Source organism: Megalobrama amblycephala, linkage group LG9, assembly GCF_018812025.1.
Source record: "Megalobrama amblycephala isolate DHTTF-2021 linkage group LG9, ASM1881202v1, whole genome shotgun sequence".
NCBI lineage: Eukaryota > Metazoa > Chordata > Actinopteri > Cypriniformes > Xenocyprididae > Megalobrama > Megalobrama amblycephala.
Genome location: NC_063052.1, coordinates 22,340,690 through 22,363,681, shown reverse-complemented (window position 1 = coordinate 22,363,681; position 22,992 = coordinate 22,340,690). Strand labels below are relative to the sequence as shown.

Here is a 22,992-nt window from a genome sequence, read left to right as displayed (position 1 = left end):
ACCAAGAATATGCAAAGCCTATTCAAATCAAAGTGAGTGACATCTAAAACATTTCATTTAAATCAGACAGAATTTCTGCTATGTACCTAGACATAATCAACCAGGCCAGTAAATCCCTCACCTGTCATGCTCTTTATCCACTAAATGGTAGCGGGCTCTAAAGGCCACCAGGTGGGCATAGTAGGCTGGCGCAGGGATGGATACGGAGCGGGTACAGCGCACGTATGTGTGGCACAGCTGGTAGGTCAAAAGCTGGAACTCATCGGCTGTAAAGCAGTTGTCGTCCCATAGCACGTGGTAGTGTGAAGGTCGGCTTGTACCCTGAGTAAATGGGGTTAAATAATCATAATTACAATTTATGTAATTGCGAATGCAATTAATCACTCAATCAATCAATATAACAGGCAATAATGCACTATTAGAGTTGTGCTCATGGCTGTGTGTGTTCATACCTGTATTCCAGCATGACTGCACAGATAAAAGTCAAATTCATAAGGATGGGTGATATCAGTGTCCACTGTGGTACCTGCTGGAATGTTACCACTGCGGCCCACCTTTATAAATAAATAAATAAATAAAAAGTGAGTGCGCAAGTGACAAAAGTGAGAATAAATTACAATGTTTTCAAGCAAACTCTCTCATATTCACCCTCTCAGTGCGGTCAGCACAGAAGAGACGAGTGTGGTGGCGTTTCTGTACGACGATGTAGGTGATTCCTGGTTGATATTCCTTCTCAAGGCTGATACAAGCTTCACGTATGGCCAGCAACTCATAGTACAGCACCTAGAAGGAATGACATAAAATATAACATATTTAAAGATCGAATTTAAAACTTTTAAGACCTTTTTAAGACCTGAAGAAATGAAAATGAATACCATACAAGCATAAAGAACAAACTTACCCGTTCTCAAAATACATTGTATTATATGTAATATGTAAACAGTATTCAACTCATACTAAAAATATAAAAATAGTAAACAAATGTAACATCTTAAAACATGTAACAGTGCTTAGTGAAAGTTCAAATCTAACAATACATAGCTGGATGTAATGTGACTGATCAAATGACATATCGAATGACTGAATGGCTGTTTGAAACATTTAAATAACCTACTAATTAAAAGTAGGTTATTTAAATGTATTCTTAAAAGTATTCTAAAAATGCATTCTAAAAATTTGGCTTTGTACCCATAGTACCTAATTTAAATGTCTAGCGGCATAAATTGCTTGACTTCATGGCTGTCATTAGTTTTTGCCAACCATCTCCGAAACCAGTCATCACAGAGCTACTGAGAGTTAAATTTGCACTCGCATTTTGTTTGCTCGAATTTGCCCACTCTCTTCTCCCAAGGGACTCATCCTCCCCGACTCATCTCTGGTGAAGCGAGCACTGTGACGTACTACGTAAAAAAGATGTACATAACACAGTCAAGTTGCGAACTGGCTAGGCTACTACCAAAGACTTAGTGCTACACAGCCTAAAAGCATATATTTTCAAACAGATTCAAGACCATGTCTTAAAATATAATGTCTAGCAGAAAAAAATCTTTGAGACTTTTTAATGGCCTTTTTAAAGCCCTAAACAGACTTTTTGTTAATGTGCACCCTGTGCAGTTCAAAAATACTACATGGTTTTTAGCACCATTAGAGCATTAGTGTAACATGCGATGCAGGCTAAGGGAAGAGAGGGGGCGCTGGAGAGCCTTACCTGTCTGAACTGTCCTTCGGACACACCATCCCTGTAGAAGATGATTCTGGTGGGTTTGTAGTGGGTGGACTTGTAGAACTGGATGAGCAGCTCTCGCACCATGGACGCCAGGTCCTGAATCACTTCCTGTCTGGGCCTCTGGACACGGACCGTAGCACAGTATCTGCTGGGGTGAGCATCCATGCTACCCACCACCTGTTCAACAACAAATTCAAAGGGAGGAGAGAGAGAAAAATAGCAGCATTTCTTTAAAATCACCATGAAATCAAAAAAAATTTTGGAATGGAATATTGCAGCGATTATTATAAATAATTTATTCGTGCACATCATTATTTTTAATTTATGTGCATGCGTAATCTTTAATCAATATAGCTTCCTTCTCTTTTGCAATGACATCTCTTCTCTAATGTGTTTACTGGCGTGAGGGCGGGACAACCTGTCACTCACATGGGATCGCAACGATCCAATCATTTCCCAGTGGACAAAATCAAGACCCGCCCTACACAGAAGCGGTTTCTCTCAGATATATTTCACAATAGGGAAGAAAAGACTTACACTCTAAAAAATAATTGTAAATAAATTAAACAAATTTACACAGTAAAATAAGTTTTCCATTGAAACAGTAATATACCATAAAAAATGCATTATTAATCATTTGAGAATGAAACCTATAGGCTACTTTCTCGAAAACAACAAATATTACCCAGAATTCATTGTTTTTACAGTATATTACTTCTGTATATTACAATGCATTCTGCGTAATATTATTTGTCATTTTCGAGAAAGTAGTCTATTGGCCCTTTTTCTGAAAATGACAAATATTGCCCAGAATGCATTGTTTTTATGGTATATTGCTGTTTAAATGGAAAAATGGAATTTTTTGTTTCATTTTTTTTACAGTAATTTTTTAGAGTGTAATCACAACTTCCGTTTCATGCCAACTTTAAAATATCCACATATGTTCAGGTCCCTTATTATTATTATACAATTTGAGATGTTGCAAATTAGTTTTTTCACATATGTGCGATATGATTAAATTGTAAAGTATCTGATATGAATGGTGTGTATGAGGTCTGTCTTTCTCACAGCAGCAATGGAGGGTTTCTTGCCGTCTCCTGCGGGCGGGTGAGTGACATCAGCTCCCAGAAAAATGACGGGCTGCTGGAAAACAGATGGGCTAAAAAACAAACAATATAAATACACACAAACAAGGTGTTTAGTACATTAAGGGCACTGTGTCTTAACCAGGGAGCCAAGTTTTCATTTACTTTCAATTTCTCTTACCGCTGATGGGGTACCAGTATGTTGTTGATGCCGCCCAGTTTGACGTTGATCTTTAGACACAGGTTGGAGAGGGTCTGAGGGGAGGTCTTCACCACATTCTTCACCTGAACACACTGAGTGGCCATTCCCAGAAGAGTATCTCCAACACGTTTCACTTCCGCTGGAGAACGAGAACAGAGACTTCAGTGCAACTGCCAATAGCTCAAAGAATTTATCATCGGAGAATAGACATCAAATTTAATTCATTTAATTTGACAAAAACAAAACCCTGGCTGTGAAGGACACCAAGACGGCACTGAGTATGACTGACGGGTTACAAGCTCCTACTCAGTTTGGTAGTTTTTGTTTGTTTTTATCTATAATTTTCATGTTTTTATGTGTTGGAGGTCACATTGTATATTGTTTACTACTTGTATATGAGTCTCTTAATATGTATATACTGTTTGTATTGTAATTCTGTATATTGTTAATGTGTCTATTGTGTATATACCCTATACTTGTTATCCATACTGCCATGCTGTGCCACTGCACCAAAAAATATGCTTGTGTAAGATGTTGTGCAAATAATTTGATTTGATCTCACACTAGTACAGACTGTACAATATGTTGAACTATTGCACACATCTGGGTGTCAGTTATACAAACAACCCATTTTATGTGCATTATCCTGTAGAATACTGAATCTATAATATTTTATTGCAATATATAACTACATATACATTACCATTCAAAAGTCTGAGGTCAGTATGATTTCTTTTTAAAGAAATTGATACTTTCATTCAGCAAAAATGCATTAAACTGATCAAAATTGATAATAAAAACTTTTATAAATGTTAAAAAAGATTTCCAATTCAAATAAATGCTGTTCTTTTGAACTTTCTATTCATGAAATAACCCTAAAAAAAATCTATTCATTAAATACAAAAGAAAAAAAAATTATTTGAGCTTTAATAATAATAACAATAATAAGAAATGTTTCTTGATCACCTAATCAGGATCATGTGATATATATATATATATATATATATATATATATATATATATATATATATATATATATATATATATATATATATATATATATATATATATATATATATATATATATATATATATATATATATATATAAAAAAAAAATTTAAATAGTAACAATATTTCACAATATTTAGTTTTTACTGTATTTTTGATCAAATAAATTAGCATGAGACCAAATGAGACCAAAACATTAAAAAAAAATCTTACCAACCACAAAATCTTCTTTTGTTGTAATCAGAAATATTAAACATTTGCTGTAAATATTTTTTTTTTACTAACACATGCATGAAAAAAAATCCCTAAGTAATGATGCAAATGCATAGTTGAATCAGAGTTTTGATATAGATATGGATTCACAGTAAAAAGTACAAGTCATAATTCAAGGAAGATTCATGCCACTAATTTAACTTTAATCTACCAGTAATCACAAGGTCTTTAAGGAAGTTGATGACCAAATAAAAAGCCTATTAAAACATGCTTGCATCTGTCCGTATATAGTTACCGTAGACAGGAGTTTTCCCGGGCAGTATGACGATGATGAGTTGTAGGCCAGCATAGGTGTTTTTCAGGTGACGGAACATGGGCTCCACATTATCTGCTCCCTGAGCGTATTTGCAGAAACATGGCTGGCCCTGTATGGGCATCCCAGCATCCTTAGAGATCTTCCGCAGCTGGTCTGTAAAGCCCCTGCAAAAAGACAAAGAGAGATACTTCAGTATTTCTGTTTTAATTCCATTAATAAACAGTGCTTTGTTAATGACCGAAAGACGGAGAAAGCTTTACTTGAGAACTTCCTCTCTGCATTGTCTCTGAGTGGCAAAGCAAGCAATGGCCCACATCTTGATCTCCACGCCAGTGTGAAACTGCTTGCCTCTCATGTCCCACACTCCATGGCTTGGGGTGGCTACTGTACGATTCTGTAACATGCATACAAAGGTTGTCTTAATTTACTGAGATCAAATAGTGTACAAACTCTAATGTTTCGCCAAACTTTAATTACAGTATACACTGCTACAACAAAAACCCTCAAAGTTCTCAAACTGGAGTCTTAAAGGGATTGTTCACCCAAAAATGAAAATTCTGTCATCATTTACTCACTCTCAAGTTGTTCCAAACCTGTATGAGATTCTTTCTTCCGTTGAACACAAAAGATGATATTTTGAAGAATATAGAAAGCAAAGCCCCACTGACTTACTTTTTCTTTCTTTCTTTTTTTTTTTTTAAATTTTGTATTATTTTTTCCCCTACTATGGAAGTCAGTGGGGCACATCAACTGTTTGGCTTTCCATATTCTTCAAAATATCTTCTTTTGTGTTCAACAGAAGAAAGAAACTCATACAGGTTTGGAACAACTTGAGGGTGAGTAAATGATGCCAAGTGTCATTTTTGAGTGAACTATCCCTTTAAAGCAAATGCTAACTGTTGGTTTAGATTGAAAAATATTAAACATTTGAAAAATATCTTTTTAGTACCATACAAGTTAGATAGTTCAAGCTCAAAAATGACCATTTACTCAAACTCTTAATTTTCCAAACTCGTTTGAATTTCCTTCTTCTGTGGAACATAAAGGACATTTTAAAATGGCTATCAAGCTCAAAAAAGGTTAAAACAACACCATAAAATGTCTATACAACTATACAACTATATTCTAAGTCTTACTTGACAGCAAAAAAAAAATAAAATAAAAGTTGCAAAGAAATTCAACAGTTGTATTTAATCATACAAAAATCATACATTAAAGGGTTAGTTCACCCAAAAATGAAAATTCTGTCATTTATTACTCACCCTCATGTTGTTCCACACCTGTAAGACCTTCGTTCATCTTTGGAACACAAATTAAGATATTTTTGATAAAATCCGATGGCTCAGTGAGGCCTCTATTGAAAGCTTAATTTAGAGACTTTAAGTTAAAGTTAATTTAGACTTTCAAACACCCAGTTTGATATGTGCTCCGAACCACCGATTCAAAACAAAAGATTGGTAAAGCTTCGAAGCTTCACAAAGCAGTGTTTTGAAATCGCCCATCACTAGATATTGTTGAATAAAGTCGTTATTTAGTTTTTTTGGCATACAAAAAGTATTCTCGTCACTTCATAACATTAAGGTTGAACCACTGTAGTCAAATGAACCTTTTAAATATAACTTAGTACCTTTCTAGGTGTCTGAAAGTGTAAATTAACTTGCTTTCAATGCTGGCCTCACTGAGCCATCAGATTTTATCAAAAATATCTTAATTTGTGTTCCAAAGATGAACGAAGGTCTTACCGGTGTGGAACGACATGAGGGTGAATAATTAATGACAATTTTCATTTTTGGGTGAACTAACCCTTTAAATGCTTTATTAATATTAAATGGCTACACATATTCACAATATCTACACTGAATCACATATAACACACAATAAAAACACATAAAAATGAGAAAAGAAAATTTTAATTTTCAAATGCAAAAGAAAATTATTTGAAAACAGAACAAGCAAGCAATTGAACATGAGCAACAATCCTCATTCCATTTAAAGCAACAGACACAGCAACTAAAGGCCCGTTCACACAAAGGACGACAACTATAAAGATATAGTTCTAAAAATCGTTCTAAATATAAAAGAATAGCAGAGTCCACATAATGATAATGGCACAGAGAAACAATATAGTTGAAATAATTCTCAGAACAATATTTCCAGCTGATGAACGATAAAAACATAGACAGCCAATCAGAATGTATCCTGCTTTAAAGAGCTTGAGCATTTAAAGCGGCAGACAATGTAACTGAAGTGCGCACTTAGAATAAACAGAATGATATTGTCCGCTGGTGTGGATGCTAATACAGTCATCAGTCTTGGTGTGAACGGGCCTCAACTCTCCTAACAAATTAGCATACATACTAACTATATAATATTAAATGTTAAATCTAGACACAAACCATGCCCAATTTCTAGCCTTCTACTCAAACACAAACAAACAAACGGCGCATGAGTGAAAGGGAACGGGTACCAGAAAGTGTTCAGAGCTCACCCTGCCGCCGTACTGCAGCATGGGGGCGGGCAGGACACGACCCGTCACCTCCGCCATCTCGTCCCGCACACGAAACTGGAACTCCTGCACGAAGGGGTCCGAGTTGTAGTTGGCACTGCGCACCTACGGTTTGAGCAAGAGATTTATACATGAGAGTTGGGACTTATGGAAAAGCATTGTGACAGTGTTGTTTGCTTTCCGCCACTGAGGATCGTATTTCAAAGACTAGCAGAGATTTTGCTGAGTATCTTTATTATGTAGTGCTGAACTCACCAGTCTGCTGATCTCCTCTTGTCTGTCCGGTGCTGAGCGGGCCGTGGCTTTGATCATGGTGGAGGTTTGGTTGTCAGTTAATTTCTTAATGCAGCGCTGTCCTGCCACAATGTTGCACACCTGAGTGGTGAAGAGGATGGCCGATATGGGCACCATTAAAAAGGATCAAGACATCTAAAATCTTAAAGTATGTCGCCTTCCAAGCGCATTCTTCAAAAAGCTTACGCTGTATGTCCTACACCTTCCCTATTCTACTTACGGAACAAACGCAGTTCCATTTTTTCCGCTTTTTGAAGAATACAAAAGTGCAGTTTTGGTGGAAGGCGATCATTTGTTGATATAGAGCATATACATTTACATCGTTTTCGAAAATTACTGATCGTTTCACTAGATAAGACCCTTATTCCTCGTCTGGTATTGTTTAAAGCCCTTTGAAGCTGCACTGAAACTGTAATTTTGACAATTTGGAAGCCATTGAAGTCCACTATAAGGAGAATAATCCAGGAATGTTTTCATCAAAAACCTTAATTTCTTTTCAACTGAAGAAAGAAAGACATGAACATCTTGGATGACACAGGGGTGAGTAAATTATCAGGAAAATTTTATTTGAAAGTGGACTAATCCATTAAATGTCTAGAAATTATGCTGTTCAACAATCCACAAATCAGGGAAGAGATGGTGGAATCTGCATGTGTGGAGGGAAATGGTAGCCAGCTTCCTGCTAATGTATGGTAAGTTATCAGATCTCTTACCTCCAAAGGCAGGTACGTGTGTTTCTGCTCCTGCCCCACTTGCAGGCAGGGCAGATGGGGGTACTTGAGCTGTAAGTTGTACTTTTCCCTGAAGTATTGTGCCACTGTTCTCTCTACGGTCTGTCCACTTTCCAGCTGTAGAGGAAACCTGATAGTAAAATAAAAAAATTAATGTGGCAGACCAGCTTTAAACAAAATTGAAAGATTCTGAGATAATTTCTTAAGTGTTTGCTTGCATCTTAACATAAACAGGACAGTAAAATATTTCATTTAGTGACACAGTACATACTTATTGACCTGTCTGCTAAGTGAGTCACAATCAAACCTCACATTCTCATAAGAAAGATGCAAAAAGCAGCATATACACTTACGTCTGGTGGCTGGCTGGTCTGCGAGTAACATTACACACCCTGTACTTCCTCCGCATGGTGCCACAGTGGGTGACCTCCACCTTTAGACCTGATGAGAGGAGAAGATCAAATTTACACCACTATACAGACACAACTGGTCAGTTTACAGCTCAGCACAAGTCTAATATAGGTCTAAGAGTGTTTTCTACTACAATGAACATTACCTATCAATCCAAGTTCCAAAATATTATTTATGCAAAAATCAGAGGCAATTTTCAAACAGCATGAATCCAAAAGAAAAAAATTGTCACTTACACATCTTTGTGTTTCTATCCAGCATTTGTATCTTATCCCAAAATGTGCATTAAAATATGTGAATGGAAACATTACTTTATGTTTTTGCAATCAGCATTTATTTAATGTAAAAAAACAGTAAAACAGTTGTTACAATTTATAATAAAAGCTTTCTGTTTGAATAGATTTTAAAATGAAATTTATTCCTGTGATGGCAAAGCTGAATTTTCAGCATCATTACTCCAGTCTACAGTGTCACATGATCCTTCGAAAATCATTCTAATATGCTGATTTGCTGCTCAAGAGACATTTCTTATCATCAATGTTGAAAACAATTGCCTAATATTTTTGTGGAATCATAGCTATGTTTCCATCCAAAGTTGTGAATTTAACTTGTGGGCAAATTTGGAATATCACATAAAATATTTGCGGATAAAAGCACTGTTTCCATCCAGTGAGTTGAAGAGATCAAAATATTACTGATGCTAAATATCAATAAGAAATATGGAAGTTGCTGCAGAAGAAGCCATTGCATATAATACTTTTTGTATACAATAAATTACTTGTTATCATGCATCAAATGCTGGTGTTTGTGAATGCAATCATGTGAGGCGCTTCTGGGAGGGAATTATACTGAACCACTTTAATGACAGACTTTGCTCAAGCATTACAGAATAACTAAAACAGCATTGCAACGAGATCAGTCTGCTGGTTGGTCCAGTTATGCCGTGCCATCACAAAGTCACATTGATGCGCATCAAGGAATTTATTACATAAAAGTGTTTCCATCGTAGTTTATGCGCATATTTTCGTATCGCATAAAAAAATGTATCCTACTCATTTGAGCGCATTTGAAGTGTGTATCCATTCAGCGTTTCTATGCAATATCCCAAACACAGCTCATTGATAAATAGATAGTTCAAAAGAACATAATTTATTTGAAATAGATTTTTTTGTGTAACTGTAAAAGTCAAAAATGTCAATTTCGATCAATGTAATGCATCATTGCTGAATAAAACTATTAAGTGTTTATTAAAAATTGTAATGACCCTAAACTTGTGGGGTATATTGCCTTCAAGCTATACACATATCATAAACTCCCTGGGAATCAAACCTATCACCCAAACCCATGGTAAAACCCTTAGCATTGCTGTTAGAGCAACTATAATTCATAATGGAATTCTGACATTGGCTCTAGCAGTGGAAATCCATCAACATGAAAAAGTTACAACAAAGTAAATTCTAGAACTCGCCACCATGTTGCCCATTCACACAAACCTTTGATCTCTTTGGTGAATTTGACTCTGTGGGAATCAGTAAGAGGACGAGGCTGCTCATCGATGTTGTGGATATCCAGAACCTCACACATGAACTGAATCACAGGTTGAGCTTTGTAGAATGCCGTGGCAGACACTATGGGAAAAAATAAATCTCGGTCAACGTTACACCAACAATTAATTAGTCATTTGCAGGTTGAATGCCCTTAAAATGTACAGAAAACACTGTAATGCTATTGAAAGTAGGACTTTCTGTTTGTCTGACCAATGAAAGATAGGTAAAAACATTTTTTTTTTTAACTTTGGTGACGTTAATGGCACAGAAATAGTGCACTTAACATTCCTGAGACTGAGAGATGGTCATTATTTGATCTTTTTTATCTTTAATAACCACATCCAGATCATGTAACTTGATAATTCAGGTGAAACTGTGTTTTTATAATAGTCTCTGATTTTACCATCAATGTTCAACATCATCTTCCACATAGCTGGTCGCACCGATTGGTGGAAGCCAAACCACACCTCCCTCCCCCCACCCAGCGGGTGATCATAGCCCTCGGGGGAAGAGAAAAAGGAGCGTCCCACTGGGGTGTACCTGAAATGAGAGAAGACAAATAACACAGATGTAACCTGCAGAACAAACATGTGCACTCCTAAATGATCCTTATCTAACCGCTTACAGTTTATGGCACACACTATTCTTCAACAAAACACTAGTCTTATTTGACTAGGTATGCACTGCATCGCTGAAGACATAAGCACTTTGTTTGTAACTGTATTAAATGCCCTTTATGATCAAGTAAGAGTACTCATGGGGAACTCTTACCTCATAGAGGGCAGATGGCGCAGAACAACATCTACAGCGTGTACGGGATTGGTGCTGATTGGCTTATCCAGCTCCAGTGGATCAGACGTGCTCCGCCCTGTGAGGACCTCATGCAGCATGTGCCAGCTGACCAGTGACACGAATTTAATGGTGACCTTGAACAGCCTGTCCTTCCCTCCTTCACCTGGCAATGTCACATCCAGGTCCACCTACAGATATTGCACAAATTTACATAAATGTGTTTTTTTATTCAGTTATACAGGATAAAATGATTAAGGCATAGTCATGAAAAACTTTCAAAAGTACAAAATGTTCCTTAAGTTGTAATTTTATATATGTTAGGAATGTAGGCAGAAAGTACCGAGCAACTGTTTACAAAGCAAATGTGCAAAGACTAAGTCAAACTGCATATATATATATATATATATTTTATATATAAAAAGGTAAAACAACGATGTCAGACTATTTTAAAGTTGGAGGTGAAAATGAGATGGAGTTTTTTGCCCTACCGTGGTATTTCGCCTACGCGTGACCTTTTTAATGTAATTACGTAATGTGTGGCAAGTGCAAAAATGAGCATTTGAGGTTAAAAATTATTAATTTTTTTTTTTTTAGAAAATGACATTGTTTCGGTAGATAAGACCATTATTCCTTGTCTGGGATCGTGTAGAGCCCTTTGAAGTCCTTTAAGTCTTAATAATTGGGTAAGCCTATTGCAAACATTTACTGCAAATTTTTGTGAAGAACTACATTAGGTGTCATAAAAGGAATTTGATAATAAACACATTTAATCATGTTACTGTAAGGTACTTCCCACCAACCCTGGTGCCCATTTATGTGTCTTACCCCCCCTGAGGCCACTGGTAACGGCTGGGCGGTGTAGAGGCTTTTCTTGCCATCGTAGACTGGTCTTCTGTCCCCAAAGATTGTCACCTTGAAGTGCTGCACCATGGAATCCACCACCTCCCTAGAAGACATAACAGAGAGAGTCATCATGTGTTTAATCAAACCAGTATTCAATTTGACTACAAAATTGACTATATTAATTCATGAGTCTATTAGTTGTAAAAGAAATAATTTTGCCAACAATATCAATTATCGTATATTCTCAGGCTTTGGCACCTGTTAACACGCCGTGGACACTTTTCCGGCTTGATGTCCACCTCGTACAGGTAGACGTCCATCTTGGGGATGTCCACCTGGAAGCAGTTGGCCAGCAGCTTGATGGCCTTCCCCATGGTGCCATAGCCTGGCCTCCGAGGTACGGAGAACAGGGGCGCAGCCCCAACGGCTCCTGTCATGAAAATCACAGGGGATTTCCATTAATATGTTCTCAAAACTTAATACATTAGTTAGACTTTCAACATCAGTTATTACCACTGAACTAAAAGAGAAAACCTAAACAAGCCCCCACAAGAAATGACGTGTAAAAGCATGCGGCCGACATGGTTATGATCATAATCAAGAAATGCAAGCCACAAAAAACTTTGTACAGACATACAGTGTTATTTCTCATTTGTCATCATTAACAGTTCATGGAAATGAATTGATATCCAATTAATAATAAACGCAGAAATGACCCTTTCGTTTCTTGACATTCAAAAAGAGGGGGTGTTATTTGCCTGATCAGATATTTCCTCTAAATGCCTACTCACTGGAAACACCACAACACTCAGCATCATCACACCACACACATTACAGATAACCCACACCTTTTACACATACAATCATATACCTGCAAAATAAATAATTCACAAAGAACGATTGTGATCAGATCATCTTGAATATTGAAAAGCATACTTTTTCTGACATTCATATTTTTGATATTTCTGTATTTGATATTACATGATATACATTTCATATAGGTGTACTCAGTGTAGCCAAATAAAATACTGATTTTTCGAGTAAAAAAAAAAAAAAAAAACCCTGCTGCAGTTTCTACTTGTTGCATTTGTTTTTCTATAATAAAGGTGATTTAAAATGAAAAAAAAATAAAATAAAAATAAACAATTCACAAAAAGTAATTTTCCCATGTAACAACTTAAGACTTAAATAAACATATTTGAATTGAATTAAACCTGACCTCAAGTTTTACCTTAGGTAATTTTACAATACTGAAAGTTTTATGTTGACTGGAAAGACCATTTTAAGACTTCTGTAATCACTATTTTTTTAATCCACACATGACCAAATTAACACTGATTTGGCAGAATCAGCATTTGCAATCAATTGATGAGACAGAAATAATTGCCATTAGTGTGTTACTTGACTTCACACACACACACACACACACACACACACACACACACACACACACACACACACACACACATTGGGTTTTCATGTTTTATGGCGACATTCCATAGACAATTATTTTTATACTGTACAAACTGCATATTCTATCCCCTAACCCTACTCATCATAGAAAACTTTTTAAATTTTCAAAAAACAGTTGCTTAGTGTGATTTATAAGCTGTTTTGCTCATTGGAGACCAAAAATTCTGTCACAAGGACAAGGATTTTGGATATTGCCATTTTTGTGGGGACATTTCTGTCCCCATAACCTAGGGTTTGATGTTTATTATCTTTCTTTTAAGATTGTGTAGTGCCCTTTGAAACTGCAATTTGGACCTTCAACCTGTTGGTCCCTAGTGAAGTCCACTATATGGAGAAAAATCCTGGAATGTTTTCCTCAAAAACCTTAATTTCTTTTTGACTGAAGAAAGAAAGACAAACATTTTGGAAGACATGGGGGTGAGTAAATTATCAGCAAAATTTTAATTCTGAAGTGAACTAATCCTTTTAGAGGATTCTGACTAATTTACTGACTAGCACCTCTGATAGGCCAATTGCAATCAGATATGATTGTGATTGGCTACAATGCTCAACGCTTTTAAAAGCATGCTGTAAATAGAAACTGTCGACGCTCAAAAAGTCTTTTCATACTTGAAATAGTTCAAGACATCGGGTAAACGGAATCCTAGGTTATCTTGCTTCACGTTTCACACTGACTGCTTTTTCCTTTCAAACGCTGAATTTACTGTTTATATAGCCTACAATGTGCAGTGTTTCCGTGACTGTCCAAAGCAGGCAAATATGAATATGCGATCGGTTGTCTGTTGATAGCGTCTAGCTGTAATATATTAACACCGCGTCGTTTCACACTGTACAAGTTTGGCACCGCAATGTGGGGTTAACACTGCACTCCAGAGCAGGGTTTCATAACCCCAGGTAAAAAGCAGTGCTAACCCCGCTTCTAAATTACAAGTGTGAAACGCTCCTTTACCCGGGGTTAAAAGCGGTGTTTAGAACGACGATAACCCGGGGTTAAGCGCCCTAAAGAGAGCTCTGTACTATAGGTACTGCAAAAATGTTGATACTGTCAACTTTTTTTAGACAACCCTAAGTGGCACGTTGCGTTGTCACATCATTTAACAGTAGGCGAGACTGTTACTGCTGTTGCACAGATGCTTTAGAGGGGGTTTACAGATCAAAACTGTTACTGAGAGGTGTGGAAGGGGAATTCGACTGCAACTGCTTCTTACACTTCCCAGTGTGCCGTTGCTATGCCAGTGGCACTCATGTGGCTTCTTTTCACCATGGCAACCATGACTAAACTAACAACCAATTAAAGGAAAAACAGCTGTTTCTATACATAGACACAGGTACAATTGATCTCATAGGTCACATGCACGTTTACAACAACATTTGTGCACAAATCTGACCATGAAAAACTTGATTGTTTCTCATATTCATGCTCAGATGAGTCCTTTTCTCACTTTAGTTGAAATCCCTGAGAGAGTGTGCTAAATATAGGAGTTTCTTGACATCACAGACTTAAGAGGAACTGCAGGTTTGACAGTGATGTGGTAACATACACGCTTTGGAAGCCTATTGTGTTGCTTGGAGTGTAACGCTCACTTAACTGGCAAATAGGTGACTGGCACATTTACAAGGGTTTCACTCATTCAGAGAATGAGACACATCTCCTTTCGAGTCATTTAATTATTCAGAGCTAGTCAAGCAAAAGAATTTAATGTCTGTTACTGTTTAGTCAGACAGTTTTGCACTAGACCACAAACAGGCTTCTATTAATAACAGCCTGATATATCAGCAAGGTCAATTTTTCTCAAATATGTCTAAATAAGTGTCATATTTGGCCATTGTTAGAACATCAGCATGTTCCTAATTGCTAGCTAATGGACAATTCAGCTTTTCAAAATTTTCAGTCAATTTGCAGTGCATGATGGTGTACAATACCTTTAGATTTAGCTAAGCAATTTAAAAAACCGTTATACAAAGTGTGGAAATTTTACAATGACTTGACAATGACACTTGACTTTTTTCATCTTGCACAAGCTAAATTGTTGTTTGTCCCTCCCAGCACAGTTAGCAAAAAGTTAACAATATGAAAGACTTTTTTTTAAAAATAAAACAAAAAAATTACTTTTTTGAAATGCCCATATAAGTGATAAATTATGGATTCAATATTTTCTCAAGAAATACCGTTGCTTGTATATTTATTTACCACCTGTTACTTGTGTGTAAATTAAAACAGACTTCCTTCTAGGGGGTAATAAAGCCCCCCAGTCGCCCCAGATACATACACCCTGCATTCCATTTGGAAGGGCTCATCCCTATGCCCTAATCCCTTCAAAAGGTTTACCCTCCGGAATGAGAGCTTCGAAGGGATTGAAAGGTGTAGGGGGTCAAAAAACTCTTTTTTTGGAACGCACCTCATCATCATCTTAACGAGACAATCAAGGAGGCGCCTTCATCTTTTTCCCCTTGGTTTACTCTTTGTATTAATAATATGCATTCATTTACTGTAGTAACATTATAAGCTACTGCTGGTCTTTTACTTTAAACATATTGTATATTGTGTCTATGTATTTGAAACATTTAAATTGACTGATAAAGGGAGGTGTAAAGTATTTTTGTTGAAGTACAATATCATTTTGACCATAATAATGTACCAAATCTAACTTATAAATATTGCAGTAGTATAATAAAATATTATAAATACATTTATAGGTAAAATCGAACTCCTAACCTCCTGTACCTATTCTGTGACGTCAAACAACTTCCCTGTGCAAAGGATCATGGGGGCCTGAGTTCTTCATTCAGAATCCTTCATTCAGAAGGGCCCTTTGAAGTGGCCAGTTTTGAGCACTTCGGTTTGGAACGACCCTTCAATATGGCGGCCATGATTATTTTCACTCTGAAGTGTCCTTCGGAGGGCGATAAATCCTGTTTGGAATGCACGGACATTGTAAAGTTTTGTCGCTTATTCAAAACACGCAAAGGCGTAGCTTGATGACGCCTTGATTTCGCGGAATCATGAGAGGTGCTGTCTTCACGTCTACAGCCGGTGGAAAAGAATCAGGATGGGACTCGGCAAAAATCGCGTTCATGGATTATTAACGTTAATGTATATGCAAGCAGAAACGAGGCCGCTGGAGCGATTGCTAATGAGAGACGAGCGCAACATGGCTTGACAGAAGCAGAACTTTTATTATGCCACAGACGCCGTTTCCGCTTCTTCTGGTCATGGATATGTGGGGTAAAGCAGCGCTGTTTTATCATATTAGATACATTTGAATGTTTAAAGTTGTTATATTGCTACTCTGCATTCGCTTGGCGGCTACTATGAGATACTTGTTGCGCACTGCAGTAAGCTCGATCGATATTAGGCATGGTAAAACATGGTACTCGCAAGAAAACGGGATTCAACACTTGCTGTGTTGAGCTATATAACATGATTAGTTTTCTGTCAATGAATGTATCCATTCAAACAGCTCACCTGTCTAATAAAACATAATATACTAAAGCTCTTTGGCGTTTCCATGGTTTCTACAAAATAAAACCGGAAATCGAGGGTAACAAGGGTATGATGTCATTGATAGGCGACGCACTGACACGCTCCGTGTCCTGGTTAAAATTGCTTATTTCTCTGGATTTAAACATTCTTGGAAAATGTTGGGATAATCTAAGTACACAAGTCAACAAAAATATAACATTGTTCAAGTGCTTTTGAATATTTGAATCCAAAATTCTTACATATTGTGCCTTTAATCGTTCCGATTGATAAAGCGGTGATTCAGTGACGGTCGTCATGGCAACGGACAATCAGAAACTCGCCCCTACCCAGCTACACACTAGAGGACTGCCGCACCTGACGCACGCAGCACCTGTGCGTGACAGCTGTGCCACAATGGTGTGACGTCAGCAGAGCAAGTGAGTCAGGAGGATCTTCCACACACGGTGTTTGATCGCCAAAAAACCCCAAAACCCAAACTCTCACAAAAATTTGGTTGCTACGCCCAAACGTGCATGAGCGGTAAATGTCTCAATCCAAATGCTTATTCATATCTCGGAAAGCAGTAATTAGTAATTGACCAAGGACTTTTGCTAAGCAATGAATGCGTTTTGTGCTGACGGTGGACGAAACAAAGTTACACCGAGTCGATACGTCATAGTACGGAATAGATAATAATCCTAAATCGGTCTGAAAGCATCAAGAGCGACGTACCTGTAGTTCCGATTTCCATTCATGAGGTCTCTGTCCGGATTCTAGCCGGCTCCGGGGATCAAATACCGGCTGAAGGGTGTTTGTTTAAAGCCGCTGAATATCCTCCGTAAACCGACCTACACTCCGGCTCCTACCGCGGGTGTTGAAGCGGGCCGCTCGGAGGCTCTGCTCTGGTCGGAGGTCCACCCAACCAGTAGCGAGTCAGTCAACCAAAAGGCACGAACTCTCCACCTTGTCTCCAACCGTTTGTCGTTTATCCGTAATTGCTACCGGCTGACAAGCCAAAAGACTTCGAAGAAAATATTTTAACAGCCGTCGCGAAAACAGAGTTTGTCAGGAGCCTCGAACCATTCGCAGTGTCTTCTAAAGTGACAATCTCTTATAATTTAAAAACATACACACATATACGAGGCTTACAGCTTAATATCCTTCGCTGGGTGGAAATTGTGTCTTTTATTCCACTCGCTTTAGACCGAGTTTGCCCGCGGCCGTTGACGTCTCATCGACTCTGTCGGTGTGTTACCGGTTTGGTTTGGGTTTACCATCTCTGTACAGTCAGGAAGTGTTGCCAGATCGGTGCGAAAACAACCAAGCTGGTCGAATAGAACTAACTCAAATAAGCGTTTTGCATCTCCAAAATCAGCCTAAATAAGTTTATTTGTGTCTTGTATAACCGTGTTATGGAAATAAGCCGCCAAAACCTAATCGCCCATTCCTATAAGCGATTCAAGCTACTTTGTGAAGCAACAAGCATAAGGTTACATTAAAATGCTTAAAATGTGCGGACATGGCAACTCCGAATCAGGGAGACCCACAGGAAATACCAAACGCAGGAAACGCCGTCACTTCCTAGCATAATGTCATTTATTTGATCCGCCTTTTATTGTTAATTAGTTTAAGAACATAAATGAACAGATTTGACTCTCTATAAAACGTTTTTATTGTGAAGAAAGTAAAGAAAGTTTCAAAAATTGTATTATTGATTTTATGTCAACTTTAAAGTATTTAAAACTTTTTAAAGTATTTTAAGTTTTAAAGTATTTAAAAGACACAAGTTGTATGTTCCTCTATATCAAATATTATTTTTTTAGTGCTGTTTTGTGTTTGTGTTATGTTATAGGCTGTTTTTTTTTTTTTTGATCCCATCTTTGTACAATTTCCTCCTTGCTCTTTTTGTCTATTTCTGTTTATCCCATTTAGTGTTCATCATTGTGGTAATCTTATATTTTTGTTTTTGTAAAAAACAAAAACAAAAAAAACAACTGCAATACATGTGGGGGGAAAAATAAGTAAGTTTGCTACAAACTGTGGTCTACAGATGGCAGCAGTGTGTTTAAGCATGTATGTCATTACCAGAGAAGAAGATCGTACTGGGATGTAGGACGTGAGAACAGTAGCTATCTGGTGGTTTTAATTAATTGTTTTGTTCTGTGATCTATAAAATAAATTATTAATTTAAACATGAAAGATTACATCACAAATCTATGGCTTACATATTGCAGTATGTAAATAATCAGCAGCATAAAGTAGTGAATGCACGGCAGAATGTTTATGAACTACAAAAAATCAAACCATTTTTATGTGGAATATTATTAAAATTTGATTCTTTAATAAATGTGACTGATTAGGCTAAAAAAAAAAATGCAGCTAGTTTTGAGATCAATAACTCAAATTTATGTGAACGTTGTGTAGCTCACTATCATAAGTAAACAAGTGTAATGCAGGGTCAGTTATTGGTCAGTAACTTTTATCTTCCATATTTGCCATAAGTCCATAGGCACTGATCAGATAGACTCTATATTTTTGTAGGTATTTTATTTATTGACAGTTTTGCCTAGGATTAATTATTCTTAATGCATGTCATAATGTTTCAGAGGGATGGATAAAATCATAACCTGTTTCAGCAAGTGCCCAGATGCTTCTGTCCGGCTCATCTGTTTTCCCTGGGCAGGTGGAGGCTCTATCCACTATGCTCGCTGGGCCAAAGCTCTCAACAGCTCTATTGAAGGTAAAGGTGGATATATATTAGAGATGCACCAATACAAAATTTCTCAGCCGATAGCGGAGAACATTGGATAACTTTCCTGAGTTAAATGCAATGTTAAGCGCTTGCCAGAAGGTAGTTATTTTAGTTTATAAAGTTTTAAATATGGATATTTTTCTTACAAAAACCCATCAATTTGCTTCCGAAGGCCCTATTAACCTCTCTGGAGCTGTATGGATTATTTTTATGATGGATGGATGCATTTTTTGGGCTTTTTAAATCACACCCCCCATTCACTACCATTATAAAGCTTGGAAGAGCCAGGATACTTTTAAATATATCTCTGATTGTGTTCGTCTGAAAGAAGACAGTCATATACACCTAGGAGGGGATGAGTAAATCATGAGTAAAGCATCATCATGTGTTAATTTTCATTTTTGTGTGAACTAACCCTTTAACGTCGCTGTTAATGTGCATTAACTGCTAATGTGTTATTGTCGCTTTAGTATGAGTTGCTTGCAGAATGACATGTTTTTCCAGCCCCTTTTGATTGACAGGATATATTTGGCCTTGATCATGAGGTGTTTTTAAATATAGAGAAAGTGAAAATAATAGCTTTTATCGGCTATATATATATATATATATATATATATATATATATATATATACTCACATTTAACAAAAACCCACCAATTCACTATCTCAATAAATTAGAATACTTCATAAGATCAATAAAAAAGGATAGTTTAAACAGAAATGTCAGGCTTCTGAAAAGTATGTTCATTTCTATGCACTCAATACTTTGGGCCTCCTTTAGCATAAATTACTGCATCAATGCAGCGTGGCATGGAGGCAATCAGCCTGTGGCACTGCTCAGGTGTAATGGAAGCCCAGGTTGCTTTGATAGCGGCCTTCAGGTCATCTGCATTGTTGGGTCTGGTGTCTCTCATCTTCCTCTTGACAATACCCCATAGATTCTCTATGGGGTTCAGGTCAGGCGAGTTTGCTGGCCAATCAAGTACAGTAACACCATGGTCACTGAACCAGCTTTTGGTACCTTTGGCAGTGTGGGCATGTGCCAAATCCTGCTGGAAAATGAAATCAGCATCTCCATAAAGCTTGTCAGCAGAAGGAAGCATGAAGTGCTCTAAAATTTCCTCCTAGATGGCTGCGTTGACTGTGGACTTCAGAAAACACAGTGGACCAACACCAGCAGATGACATGGCAGCCCAAATCATCACTGACTGTGGAAACTTCACACTTGACTTCAAGCAACATGCTTTCTGTGCCTCTCCACTCTTCCTCCAGACTCTGGGACCTTGATTTCCAAATGAAATGCAAAGTTTACTTTTATCTGAAAAGAGGACTTTGGACCACTGAGCAACATTCCAGTTCTTTTTCTCCTTAGCCCAGTTAAGACGCTTCTGACGTTGTCTTTGGTTCAGAAGTGGCTTGGTACGTGGAATGTGACAGTTGTAGCCCATTTCCTGAAGACGTCTGTGTGTGGTGGCTCTTGATGCACTGACTCCAGCTTCAGTCCACTCCTTTTGAAGCTTGTTCGCCTGACAATCTTCTCAAGCCTGCAGTCATTCCTTTCACTTGTACACCTTTTCCTACCACACTTTTTCCTTCTAGTCAACTTTATATATATTTTTTTAACCTAATTTAATTTAATTGTTTATATATTTTCAGTATACTCAGTTCGACTGCCAGGAAGAGAAGGAAGAGCCAAAGAACCATTTTGCCAAAATATGCAGGAAATCATTGATGAGGTCATAGGTGTGATACTTCCACAACTCAAAGAAAAGCCATTTGCACTCTTCGGACATAGGTATGTGAGACTGTTGCTAAAGTATACAGGAAATGGTGACAGGTTTTAAAAAGGTATATCCTGTACCTGATGTGTAGGGCCAGGACATGATAGACAGTGACGGCATATTAATGCAAATATACCTTTTTACTGTAGTTTTGGAGCTATGACATGCTTTGCCTTTGCCGAGCATGTAAAGAAAGTCTACAGCCTTGAGCCGATCCACATGTTTCTCTCTGGAGCCTCTGCACCCTATGTAAGTGTAATCTGCTCTGTACTGTCATATCTGTCGACTGTGAAATGAACTGAAAATTATGAGAAAACCACCAGAACCATTTGCCACATGAAAATAAACATGAAGCATGATCACCCTACATATTATGTGAAATACAGTCTCTTCAAAAACCCAAAATGAACAGATTTCATAAAACGGATACACAACATTGAGTGGTTTATCCATTTGGTGTTTTGTTTTTTGTTGCAAATGTGTAATCTTTTTATTTCTTTATTAATTAAAAAAGATTATACTTACATATTTAAATGTATATTAAGTAATAAAATAATGAACTTTTCTGTAAGTCTGAGACAAGACTGCAGGCACCAAAAAGAAGTAATTTGTCAGATCAAGAGTTCCTTATCTGGGTAACATCTATTGGGGGCACACCACCAGAGATACTGGCCAACGATGAGCTCGCCAAACTCTTCTTGCCTGCACTGAAAGCAGACCTCTATGTAGCGGACAACTATAGGTGGGTTTTTGAAAACAAACATTCAAACTTGAGCCTTTTATTAGTGTAAAAACATCAATATATGTGGCATGAGACAACTTACATCTTTACTATATAATATAATATATCCAACAGGTGCCGCAGACCATCAACACCTGTCCTATCATGTCCAGTATCATGCTTTGACGGAAAAGAAGATGCACCCCATGACTTACAAGGCGAGTCTGACAGACATATGGTTAACTTTTTACAATTTAAAACAGTGTTGCAACAGCATGGCGTTGGTTTTATAAAGCCGTCAACTTGGAACAAATTGATTATTTTTTTCAGTGTAATAATAACAATCATGTCATGAATTTATCATCATTCTACAAGCTTTAATTTCATGTGCAAGTCTTGCATTGTGTCTCTTTTGATTTACAGCTTGGAAGAACATGACGAGTGGTGACTTCACTGTGCAGATGCTTCCTGGATCACACTTTTACTTGAAAGAAGCAGCAAATGAAAAGTATATACTGGACTACATCACAAAACATCTTGAGACAGCAGAGATGGACTACCTATAGAAACTCTATCTGAACTGCAACTATGATAAATCTGTGCCATAAATACATGTACTCATAATTCATATTCACTGATGAAATGGTTTCTGGTTTATGATTGTGGGAAGAAAAAAATTAGGGCAGACAGAGAGTAAACCAGTTAATTCCAGAAGTAATCAATCATTCCATTAATCAAACACTGAAACATTCATGAACTACTTTGACCAATATATCATTATTATATAAACCTATGTATACAGATATAATCATTTTTGAGGATAAAAAAAATCTGAAATATGAAAATAATTATGAAGTAGCCTAATCAACCTCAAACCTGTAAAAATATATAGCTGAACTATTTGTATGAAATAAAACAGTCTGAGCCAGTTTCTCATGTTTCATGTTTTTTGGTTTGGTTGAAAAGAAGATTTTCCCTTCAAAATTTTGACAAAAATCATTGTCTAATTAATTATCATTTTTACACTTTACACGTCTTAACTACTAAAAAAAAAAAAAAAATGTGAAAAGATGTGGGTGGTTGTTGATGGTGAATGGCAAGTGATATTCAGGTCTATATGCGATTCA

The 22,992-nt window shown here is 37.1% G+C and overlaps 2 protein-coding genes across 7 annotated transcripts in view; one reads left to right on the top strand and one right to left on the bottom strand.

Moving 5' to 3' along the window:
• Positions 1–18,175, bottom strand: part of ago3b (argonaute RISC catalytic component 3b) — a 23,333-nt gene extending 5,158 nt beyond the window's left edge. The window contains exons 1-18 of one of the 2 annotated variants that reach the window (XM_048202136.1): positions 17,344–18,175; positions 11,934–12,105; positions 11,658–11,778; positions 10,812–11,020; positions 10,444–10,580; positions 9,987–10,121; positions 8,436–8,523; positions 8,065–8,212; positions 7,313–7,432; positions 7,019–7,162; positions 4,812–4,945; positions 4,531–4,715; positions 2,993–3,152; positions 2,795–2,885; positions 1,709–1,903; positions 649–783; positions 453–554; positions 122–321 (exon numbers count right to left, since the gene is read on the bottom strand). In XM_048202136.1, the coding sequence (XP_048058093.1) occupies positions 122–321; positions 453–554; positions 649–783; positions 1,709–1,903; positions 2,795–2,885; positions 2,993–3,152; positions 4,531–4,715; positions 4,812–4,945; positions 7,019–7,162; positions 7,313–7,432; positions 8,065–8,212; positions 8,436–8,523; positions 9,987–10,121; positions 10,444–10,580; positions 10,812–11,020; positions 11,658–11,778; positions 11,934–12,105; positions 17,344–17,362 (2,495 nt within the window). In that variant the 5' untranslated portion in view covers positions 17,363–18,175. The remainder of the gene's footprint in view (positions 1–121; positions 322–452; positions 555–648; positions 784–1,708; positions 1,904–2,794; positions 2,886–2,992; positions 3,153–4,530; positions 4,716–4,811; positions 4,946–7,018; positions 7,163–7,312; positions 7,433–8,064; positions 8,213–8,435; positions 8,524–9,986; positions 10,122–10,443; positions 10,581–10,811; positions 11,021–11,657; positions 11,779–11,933; positions 12,106–17,343) is intronic. The other variant, XM_048202137.1, reaches the window with a different exon arrangement.
• On the top strand, positions 16,923–22,796 carry olah (oleoyl-ACP hydrolase). Of its 5 annotated transcripts, none has more exons than XM_048202148.1 (7): positions 16,923–17,048; positions 19,218–19,351; positions 21,020–21,158; positions 21,294–21,393; positions 21,717–21,886; positions 22,001–22,083; positions 22,289–22,796. In XM_048202148.1, the coding sequence occupies exons 2-7, from the start codon at positions 19,222–19,224 to the stop codon at positions 22,429–22,431; spliced, it is 765 nt and encodes a 254-aa protein (XP_048058105.1). In that variant the 5' UTR covers positions 16,923–17,048; positions 19,218–19,221; the 3' UTR covers positions 22,432–22,796. The 5 variants fall into 5 exon arrangements, with proteins under 5 accessions (XP_048058105.1, XP_048058103.1, XP_048058106.1 ...); XM_048202146.1 differs by lacking the exon at positions 16,923–17,048 and adding an exon at positions 18,667–18,727; XM_048202149.1 differs by lacking the exon at positions 16,923–17,048 and adding an exon at positions 18,671–18,747.
• Positions 22,797–22,992: the final 196 nt, after the last annotated feature.